General features: G+C 37.7%; 2 protein-coding genes and 1 long non-coding RNA gene across 4 annotated transcripts; 2 read left to right on the top strand and 1 right to left on the bottom strand.

Annotated features, from left to right (window-relative positions):
• Positions 1-306: 306 nt before the first annotated feature.
• On the top strand, positions 307-2,290 carry LOC109219750 (probable F-box protein At1g44080). Its single transcript, XM_019384221.1, has 3 exons — positions 307-1,067; positions 1,412-1,472; positions 2,192-2,290. Exons 1-3 carry the CDS (start codon positions 307-309, stop codon positions 2,288-2,290), a joined length of 921 nt encoding a protein of 306 aa, XP_019239766.1.
• A 1,867-nt stretch (positions 2,291-4,157) lies between these two features.
• Positions 4,158-7,193, top strand: LOC109219753. 2 transcript variants are annotated; one of them, XR_002066983.1, is made up of 4 exons: positions 4,158-5,037; positions 5,665-5,772; positions 5,957-5,988; positions 6,900-7,193. It is a non-coding gene; the product is annotated as an uncharacterized LOC109219753 (long non-coding RNA). The 2 variants fall into 2 exon arrangements; XR_002066982.1 differs by having other exon boundaries at positions 5,957-7,193.
• A 1,776-nt stretch (positions 7,194-8,969) lies between these two features.
• Positions 8,970-9,975, bottom strand: LOC109219752 (keratin-associated protein 6-2-like). Its single transcript, XM_019384223.1, has 2 exons — positions 9,348-9,975; positions 8,970-9,244 (listed from the first exon to the last, which is right to left on the bottom strand). Exon 1 carries the CDS (start codon positions 9,892-9,894, stop codon positions 9,358-9,360), a length of 537 nt encoding a protein of 178 aa, XP_019239768.1. The 5' UTR covers positions 9,895-9,975; the 3' UTR covers positions 8,970-9,244; positions 9,348-9,357.
• Positions 9,976-10,954: the final 979 nt, after the last annotated feature.

Consider the following 10,954-nt stretch of genomic DNA (forward strand, 5'->3'; position numbering starts at 1 on the left):
TATGTCGAAGTGGGCAGAGTTGCCTTACGATCTCCTTACTGAGATTGCAAACCGTGTTAAAGTAATTGAAGATTTCGTTTCTTTTGGTGCCGTTTGTACCTCTTGGCGAACTGCTGCTACAAAGAAAAATTTCGATGTGTTTTCGTCTCAAGTTCCATTGCTTATGCTTTCTGATAAAGATGAAGATTATCGAGAATTTTACTCTTTGTCCAAGCATAAAATTTCACGCATATTTCTCCCTGAAGTTAGGGGAGAGAGTGTTTTCCAACGCAAGGATGGCTTTGCACTGTGGCATATAACGGAGAGATGAATTTGTTGAACCCTTTCTCCCGTACCCAAATTGAACTTCCTTCAGAAAAAGAATTTTGGGTTTTTCATGGTTACGTAGAATTATGTAAAGGAGAGTTCTGGCACTATATGGACAAAGCTGTATTATCTGCCAATCCTTTAGTTGCATCAGATTATGTACTAGTGGTTTCTTATTATACAGACTGTGATTATCTTTTGGCTTTTTGGCGACCTGGTGATCTTAACTGGACTAAAATTGATTTTGCAAAAGGTTGGGTTTATTACATTGCAGCAATGATTTACTATAATGAGAAATTTTATTGTGTGACATGGTGTGGCCAAGTTTGGGTTTTTGACATTGCCGGAGCTGCCATTCCTCAACCAATTGTTACACCACAAATGCTTTTCCCCCTCAAGAATGATATGTTCAGTCAATATTTATGTCAGCAGTTCTACCTAGTTGAGGTATCCAATTCGCTATTATTTGTTGCTCGAGTTTCCCATGGAATTGGTGGTCAGACCTTTAAAATTAAAGTGTATGAGTTAGATATAATCAAAGGTGAATTGAAGGAGATTAACAGCTTGGGAGATTCGGCTATATTTTTGGGCCTTAGTGGAGCAAGTTCGATTGAGTCCTCTAAGTTTACAGGAGTCAAGCGTAATCACATATATTTTACCGATGATTGGTGGGGGATTAAGAATAAGGAAGGTGGTAATGGAAGAGATATGGGAGCTTACAATCTTGAAGATGGAAAAATTGAATCTTTTTATCCTGGATTGTCAATAAGTCCTCTTTCCCCGCCAACTTGGGTCACACCATCAATCTCATAATTGACTCACCTCCATGTTTTGACTCAGCACCTCAGATCATGAGGAGTTGTTGTCTCTTGTAACTTTGGTTATTTATTTGTTTTTCATAATTATGTTTGAAGTTAAGTTAGATATGATATTTTCCTTCACTGCAATGCATAAATGTTATGTATTTTTTATTTAATGAATGCTATTTCTAGATGATTGAGGACTCAGTTTGCTCATATTAACTCTTTAATTTGATTCTCATTCTACATTCTAGCTCCTGCCAACATGTCTTTTAGATGTCTTTGTGTTTTATTTGCGCATACAGAAATACACGCCCTAGGTGCGAAGTGTTGGAGGATGAAGCAGATCCGATCCAGGCTTCAATTGTAAACCATAGTAGTTAGGGCTGCTTGTGTACGCACTTATCTCCTACTCAATAATGACATTATCTACCAATATATATGGTGTCCGAGATAAAAAGACTTGCATCTGTTACAATGTGAAGCTGTTCAATAATAATTGTATGCTATTTGCTTCATTCATTTACCTTTTCTGTTGCATTATCATATTTATTTTGATTTACTTGGTTGCTTTGATACTTTATTTAAGATTTAAGGGACAACCAACTGAAACTTTTTGATAAGTACCCTTATTAAAGGCACCAAGGAGGAACTGACTAGGTATGGAATCCCTCAATTACGTGTGGGATCAATGAACTCGAGTTCACATTCTATGTCATTTGTAAAACACACTTCGCTATAAGATTCAAATGTTTTATACATCTTAGTTTACTATAAAAAGTTTTCTACTTTCTTCGAAGCATGAGTTCTTTCAAGCTAATATACTTAAAAAGATTGTTTACCTCTGTTCCTTCCTCATTTCTGGCCCTCTTCCAGCTGTCTAATGCTTGATTTTGTGCCCCTAGCATCACCACTGCATCAATATTGGTTTAGCAACATCCACCAACCTTTCATACGTATCTACAATGCAAAGGAACGTGATTGACTGATTCTGCTTTTTCCTTCACAAAAATCACGCCTGCTGCACAAGTTGTAATTTCTTTTCTGCAAGTTATCCTGGTCTAAGCATGCATTGTGTACTGCAGTCCATCCAAAACCAGGCTACTCTTGATGGTGCTTTTGCTTTCCATACCGTCCTCCTAGCCCATTTTGCAGCTGTTCCCCAACCTGTCTCTTTGCAGTAAGCTATAGCATGATCTTACTGAAAACTAACCACCCCCGTGTCCATCCGTTGCAGGTTACCCCTTTGATATGTACACTGATTAACATGCTTAAGGAGTTTTAGAGGTGCATCACTCTACTAATCTCCCGGTTGATTCTCTTTTAAACTGGAAAATCCGATTCCCTCCACTTGCATTCTGCATTAGTGCTTTCCTTCTAATGATCTTCTTTTGATATTTTCAACTACATTTTCTGCTCTTTTTCCATTGCTTATTTCGAACTTGTCCAAGAATTCCTCCCATAGGCTCCAATATGTTTCCAAAATGTGACTCCATGAGTTAGACTAACTGGTTAAGTGAACCAATCTTTTCCTGTACTATATTTACTTATGATCACTCTTTTCAGTAAGTCTTTTCTGCCATCGTTAAGTCTCTAAAGCCATGGAGGCTAAATGATGGTAGAAACACAGTTGTTGTTATTTCAAAATATGGCATGGAGAGTTACTGAGAGCCAAAAGTAGTGAATACTCCCTACGGGCTGGCCATGTTGAAGCAAATAGTGAATATTTGTGTAGAGTTTAAGGATAATATCAAATTAAAAGGGGGTAATGAGAGAAAAGTTAAACTTTGGACGGAGAAAAATTGAGTGTTTCGTCATCAAGGCTCTAACACATACTTTTCCTTGCCAATGAGCGTAATCCTGAAAAGGCAACACTAAACAATTGATTTTTCACTTTATAAAAAATTTATTCAATTTCTTTGTCCATTATTTGGTATTCATGCTTATAGATATTAGTCTTGGACTACACATATATATTGGTAATTTTTCTCCATTTGCGCCTTTTTTCATTAAAGCGCACGCTTTATTTGCGCTTTGAGCTTAAAGCCCCAATAGAACTTAGAGCTTTTTTGCGTTTTCCGCCTTGGATAATGCTGGTCTAGCACAGGGAAACTTGCAGGGGAGAGGGTATAACCTATGCAATAGATACTTTTTGTGCGAATCTGACACTGAAACAGATAGTCACTTGCTTCTGCAATACCAGCACACTTGGATGATCTGGATGCTACTTCTAAATATGTATGGGGTGCATTGGGTGATGGCACAAAATTGTAAGGAGCTACTTGACAGTTGCCAGGTTCAAGGCACGGATAGAAGTTTGAAGAAGACTTGGAAGCAAATTTCTTCATGCATCATATGGACAGCTTTGGTTGAGAGAAACAAGAGATGTTTTGAAGGAAAAAAGGAGTCTTTTTCGGCTGCAAGGTACAGATGTATACAAATTTATTTTGTTGGCTTAGAGGAGAACCTGTAATTAGCATTAATCATTTCATGGACTTGCTAGATGTTGTTTTTGAGTAGTCTGTATAAAATAACGCTCTCTTTTGCTCTTCATTGGTGTTTGCCATCTCATTAGGTGCACCATTTTCTTGGCCCGATTGCCTTCCCCAGGGAATCATTCCTTAATTTGCTTCTTTTCAATATTGGCACACATTTGTATTCGGGACATTTCAATGATACAAAAATGGGGGGAATTCCCGATAAAACACAGATTTATCTTAATTTATTGATTTCGAAATGGTTTGCCATGCACATACACCCCAGTACATGTTCCTTGATGCTAAGGGTGTAAGTTAACATTCCATCCAAGACACTAATATTCTTTCAGACTCCTCAATTACATTTCTTTTCACATGTTTTTATCTCTGAACTTTGCCCCCAAAGGACAGCCCAAATACATATCATGAAGCTTTTCCACCTTACATTGCAGGGTCAGGCGCAGTGGCGAAGCTAGGAATTTCTCCAAGGGTGTTCAAATTTAAAAGAAGTGGAAAAAATTCCGACAAAGGGTGTTCAATATGTGTTATATACTTTAAAAACGTAATATTTTACTTATGTAAATAGTGTAATTTTTCGACGACCCTTGCCAATACGTGGCTTCGCCACTGGTCAGGCGTCTACCAGTTTATGGATGCTCTGGCATGCATTAACCAAAAAAGACAAATTTTGGCGTTGAATCATATGAAGGCCTGAGATTTTCTGTAAAGCCAGTAAATAGCCTTCAAATACATTAGTTGACTCTTCTGCTCCTCATAGAGTAAGGGTATAGTGAGAAAAAAGAACGTGAAATACTTCCACCTTATTACTAGGCCCATTAGCCACCTGGAAACCTTGCTAACCAGTTGTAATTTAAAGCTTTGTTCAGTACTAAGTTGAACGGCGTATTGAACGCTATCATTACTGATAAGAACAGAAATGGTGACAAAATCACCATGTCTCATGCCTCTTTATGGGGAGAGAAGTGTTGTAGAGCTGGATTAATGGCCACATAGCCATTTTAAAAAGTTGATATACATGCATTAACCCGTTTTCTCCCAAAACCCATCCTCTTCGGCGTACTGAAGAGAGAAGCTCAATTATGCTTTTATAAAATCTAATATGCAAAGTACTTTTGAGCTCGTCTGTTTCAATCTCAAATCAAGGTATTCATTAGCCTCCATTGCAGTATCTATGATTTGTCTCCCTCTAATGAATGCATTTTGGTTTCCTGCAACTAGTTTATCAATAACCTTCTTCAACATTCTGTGTGAACAATTTTATATATACCCCCAGGCCAGGAGGGTAAAAGGACAGCACGGTGCATTAAGCTTCCGCTATACGTGGGGTCCAGGGAGGGACCAGACCACAAGGGTCTATTGTACGCAGCCTTACCCTGCATTTTTACAAGAGGCTGTTTCCACGGCTCGATCCCGTGACCTCCTCTTACAAGGCGGTAAGAGGTCTAAAATATTTTTTTCTTTTAAAGCTGTGGACCAACTGAAATTACAATGAAATTGAGGTTTTTTGAAAAGTTTATCAGCTTAATCTTGATGGTATGAAGTAAACCTATAATTTACTAAATAAAGCAAGATCTTCTGTGCAGAATCAATGTATTGCCTTTTGTCTACGAAAAAATATGTTTTGAATTATAATTTGTTTCTATTGTTTAGATGGTGTCATGATTGCTACTGTAGTGTGATAATACTGGGTATGTTGTTGTTGTTTGAGTGTTGAAATATTTTAGTTATATCTTTACCTGTACCTTTCTTCGTAAGCCTTGCTTCAAGATGTCAGTTCACTATTGTTTTTGTTCCCAGCTTTATGTTACTTGGTTTTTCCTTTTATTATGCAAAAGTTCTAAACATTTTGATTCTTTCATGGATGTGAACATATTATTGTTTCGAGTATGGATGCACTTCCTAAGTGCAATTTGTTGAACTCTTTGGCCTTTGCGCTGCAGATAACAAAGGTTTAAGATTCGTAAATACCTAGCTACAGGTGGAACTTGTCCGGACACTGGATTAAGCTTGTAAGAAGATGGATTTTTTCTAACTCTACTGCTCCTTTGTTGCTTGTTTAGGTACTATTGTTCCTACTGCTGGTCACTCTGCAAAGATACCGCATTCCTGGCATCTGAACTTTTGTGAATATTGTTCACCTTCAAATCCATTGGTACAAACTTGAATAAGTGAGTTTCCTTGAATATTAATATTGATGCTGCTCATTTCTAAGCCGGCATTTGCTGCGGCGATATTGGAAATTCTGCAGTCATCTAGAGTTCTTTCTATGCTTACTGAATCTTCTGAAAACCTGAGTAAGGCCACATTATTTTGAGAATTTATTGAATGAGCTATGTTGATCATCTTCTCCAGGTTCGTTGATATGACAAAGTCAAGCACAAAAGGTAGGAATGTACCTTTGCATCCTCTGTGCTACCTGTGCATTTTATGGTAATTAATTATCTTGTTTCAAATTTAGAAACTTCAATATTATTACTCCCTCTAGTCCAAATTTAGTAGATCTAATTTCTCTTCTAGTCCATCCAATTTATTTTTTTTGTTGGTAAGAGGGGAAACCCGCAGCTGGTACAATCTCTGCCACAGCCTCTGCCCTTCGGGTGAGCACTTTGTGCGTTCTGGGTAAACCTTCCCCTGTATAGTCCATCCAATTTCCTGAAGCACTTTCACAGCTTTCTGCAATACTTTTTCTTGGTTCATTCTCTGCTTGTTAGTATAGGAGATTTGAAGCTATAAGGTAAAACAAGAAATTCACTTCAGAATGATTCTGCTATTTACTTTATAACCTTATGATCACTCTTCGAAAAAGGCTGCATCCCCTCCATTACATTTTTAAACTATTTCATAGCCGGATGTTCCTTTATGTACCTGCACACAACTAGTCTTCATAAAATAACATTCTTTTGTAAAACGATTAACTTTTTTCATCTGTTCATTTGGTTATGAAGAGGTCCGATTCTATGCTCCTCTCCCTCATGCCTTGTGGGTTTTGAGAATACACAAGGAAATGTCTGTCAAACCCATCACTACCTCTAGATGGATTTAAGAAAATTGCAGTAAAGTAATACAAAAGTCCTACTTCCACGTATCTGAAATATAATTTGAACAAATCTCTAACACAGACTACTTTTGGAAATGTACTGGTACCTTCTTCTCTTATGACATGCTCTAGTCAAATGAACTAGCTTAAGATGGTAATACAAGTAAAGCTGGCTATCATGTTTCGATTGCATTTTCTCTCTATCTTTGTGTATTTTCTTAGAATAAGTTTGTATTTTGATTTTTATTTTTATTTCAGAATGGCAGGTATTGTATACCACAGAAATAACTCAAAAGTCAAAGAAGTTCGGCGATGGGATTTTGCTACTTGTGATGTCTTGGGGAGAGGTTATTAGGCGGGACATGGCGCAGCTGGAGCTGACTGCATGGCCTAGACAGGAGGGTGTGGAGGTCAAAGATTAGGGTAGAAGGTTCGTAGGTAGTTGCGCATTTCTCTTTGTCTTACTCAGTTTGCTAGCATTAGTGTTAGTATGTTATCTTTTATCCATAGATGGCTATTCCTACTTGTTGTTTTTATTCCTACTTGTTGCAATTACCTTTTCCTTTTCCGTCGTTCTCTAGCCGAGGGTCTATCGGAAACAGCCTCTCTGCCCTTCCAGGGGTAGGGGTAAGGCTGCCTACATCTTACCCTCCCCAGACCCCACTTGTGGAAAACTACTGGGTTTATTGTTATTGTTGTTGTTGATGTCTGGAGCATGGCAAACAGGTTGGTACATCTGTGCGCTTGGACCTTCTCAAAGTATGATGTTGGTCACTTCTTTTTATCTAAATTTAAAATCTGTGTTAGAATTGCATCACCAACCTTGTGCTCCTCCTTCCCGGCCAAAGCAAAAAGATTGCTGTTGCTTGCTTATGAGAGCAATATAAAAGACTAATCTGTTAAAGACAATGTAATTGCTTTATAAAGTATTGCTAATGCAAGAATCCCTGCTATGTTCTGAATATTTGAGAACTTATTAGCGTCGTCAATGGCAACGTTGGAAGTCGTCTATGCATCTCTGGAGAGTTTCAACTTTGAAGGTGAATATGACCTCACATTTCATACTTTTGATCAAGGCATGGACTAGAAGAAAAAAGTTTTTATTTTACCAAAGATTTATTACTCCTATTTGTTACCTTTCGAATTTCCAAATACGGACACGTACTCAGAGCCAAGAAGGTATTGCCAGGGAATTGGGGATCAAGATGAAAGGGGAACGAGAAATAGAAGAACAATATTAGAGCCACTTGTAATAGGGGCGCAATATAAATCATTGCCAGGCATGCCTGTCCTGAGCCGAGGGTCTATGGGAAACAACCTCTCCATCCTTATAAGGTAGGGGTAAGGTTTGCGTACACACTACCCTCCCCAGATCCCACGGTGTGGGATGATACTGGGTATGTTGTTGTTGTTGTTGCCGGGCATGCCTAGATTATTTGGTCAAGTACATAGTGATACACCGCATGTTTTTATGTGATGCCATGCTTTATTCAGCAACAGTGTTCTCTCATGAACTGCTACAAATTTTCCTTACTGTTATTTCTCTATTGATACACAGAAAAACTAAGGTATAACTTGAAGGAAGATTAACAGATGCCTTCTCCTTTCGTTGTCCTTTCAGTTTTCTCTCATATTTAGTCATCTGCTATTCAAATTTTGACGGCTTATATTTTGGTAATGATATGATTATTTATCATATAATTAAGTTGGCGTCTTCATCTGTTTTACTGCATCCTACTTGCTCTTGTTGAGTCTGTACATGATGGGATGATTTTTTTTTTGGTTGGAAAGATAATTTATATTATATAACTTAAACTAGTACATCACACATATTCAGTAGATGCATAAGAGGCATCATTTGTCCAAAGTCTCCCGTATGGGATGATGGGATGATAATGTTGTAGAAGTATGGCTTAAAATTCTCTGTACTATAAATAAATACTTCAAAATTCTTTTTATTTGATCTTCAATTTTGTGCAGTGATTTATGTTTTCTATTTTGGTGTTCTTCATATAATATTTTTACTTGAATCGTACGAGTCATTATTCATGTATTTTAACTTAACTAGTGTTAAGTACGTGATTTATAACTGTAAATTGTTTGATCGCTTTGAAATGTAGTTGCAACTGTAAATACAAATACTGGAGTATCATAAATTATTCAGCCCATATTTGCTTTATCTTTAACTCTAGCAAGTTTTTTGGTTTTCTTAGCTTATATGGTACAAAATTGCTAATCTTGCATGCAAATTACGAAACGCATTGTAATTTGTGAATATATTTTAAATAGCAGATTTAAAAGTGGCTACTAGTGCACTTCACTCTTGAATTAATGAAACATAGCACACACTAGAAGACCTTTTTTTGAGTTATTTTCTCATAGATTTATTTTCAAAGGGAATAAGCAGTTACATTATTATAAAGTACATAATACACCAACACACACACAAATTCTCAAGTTCCATAGTAGGTTCATAACTCAGTAGTAGTCAATAGCTAGCCATGGCTGAAATGTGCTTTTTATTTATTTGTTATATAATCCCTAGCTAGTACTAGGAACTTCACTCTCTTCCTTTTCATAAGCCAGGCTGCTACTCACCAAACCTGCATAAAAGAATTTTTACACTATCAGCTCAGTTTAACTTGTTATAAAAGATTGTATATTTAATTTTTCAGATAACTAGTTTTACTTATTATGAACAGTTACCTGTAGTTATTTAGGAGCAACGTTCATCATCGCTACTGTCGCTACAGTCGCTGCCGCTGCCGTAACCACTCTTGCCCTTTCTCCTACGATGTTGCTTCTTGTAAGTGGTGGTGCAACCAGAGGCTGCACCCATTCCATAGCCACTATGTCCATGATGTCCCTCATGTTTCTTTCCAAAGCCCATAACATGGCCCAAAGCGCCTGAGCCCATTCCACTGAACCCGGGTTTCTGCATGTGAGTGTTGTGGCCCGTGCCATAGCCCGTCATTCCATGATTGTTGTGGCCCGACCCGTAGCCCGTGTCATGGCCCATCATGGGCCCACACGGGTTAGTGCTACAGTATCCGTTACCTAGTCCATGTTGATGGTCGTGGTTAGTGCCATAATCCGTCATTCCAGGGTTGGTTTTGTAACACCTTTCTTTCTGGTAGTAAGTTTGTTGGTAACCCGAGTTCGAGTAGTTAGTTGGTTTTTGGTAAGTGCCTGAGGATTTCTCATAGTAATCAAACTCCTTACTTTCTTCTTTGTAGCATTGCATTGAAGCCATGGTTAATGTTTAAATGGATGTTTGAGAAGAGTATTTTGTTTGTTTTTTTTGGCTGGCTTGAGGAAAATGAAGAGGGGATGATAGGTATTTATACAAGTTATAATTTAGTGGGATTCTCTCATTTCCTCTATTATTTGATGATTTTTGGATCTTTTCCTTTTTCTTTTGTAAATTGCCAAGGGCCAAAACGAACTTATTCTTGTGGGATAATGTGGATGAATACGATAGAGATATATTCCTATCCTTGTTCAATTATTTTTATTTGAACGGTAGGAAATCAGTGTTGTACAATATAGGTGCAAGCGTGATCATATGAACACCTTTTATCGAAAAATTATACTATGTATATAAAAAATTATATCGTATATATAGAAAATTATGTAATATTTATAAGTCAAATGTTACTTTTTATGCATGATGATAGGCTATAATTGCGTATTTTAGTCGATTATTACACTCTAATTTACTGCACTTTAGTTGAGTTTGCGCTTTAATCGCTAGTGTCTTGCACTAATTGTATTTTATGCCTTGTAGGAGTGATTCCGAGCTATATAGATGTTATGGAATGAATTCAAGTGATTTGGAGCTTTGAAATATGAATAAAAGCAAGGAATTAATCCGGGATCGCATTTGGGGGTCAACGGATGATAGTTAGAGCGAACAAAGAATCGAGCAGGCACATTGCGCACTATCTAGTAAAATACACATAACCTTTTGCTCAAAACTCCATTTGGGCTCCACAATATATGGTTGGAAAGCTAACTCAAAGGGCTACAACTTTCATGTTTTACGTTTTTCCAAATTCGTAACGGAACAGGGTGAAAAATGCGCGCCCGGATGCGCGATCATGCTAGTTTTAGCGCGCCCAGGATAGAAAGTTGTTCAACTAGTGCGGCCATTAGCGCGCCCAGATGTGCGACCGCGCTAGTCAAACCCGGGAAAAATGTCCTTTTTCACATTGGAGAAGGTATAATTATTTGGGCCCAACCCTACTTGGTATATATACATGAATAACGGCATTTTGTGGGGGGGGGGGGGGGGTAGGGGGGGACGGGTATTT

The sequence above is a fragment of the Nicotiana attenuata genome, unplaced genomic scaffold, assembly GCF_001879085.1.
Source record: "Nicotiana attenuata strain UT unplaced genomic scaffold, NIATTr2, whole genome shotgun sequence".
In the NCBI taxonomy this organism is placed as follows: domain Eukaryota; kingdom Viridiplantae; phylum Streptophyta; class Magnoliopsida; order Solanales; family Solanaceae; genus Nicotiana; species Nicotiana attenuata.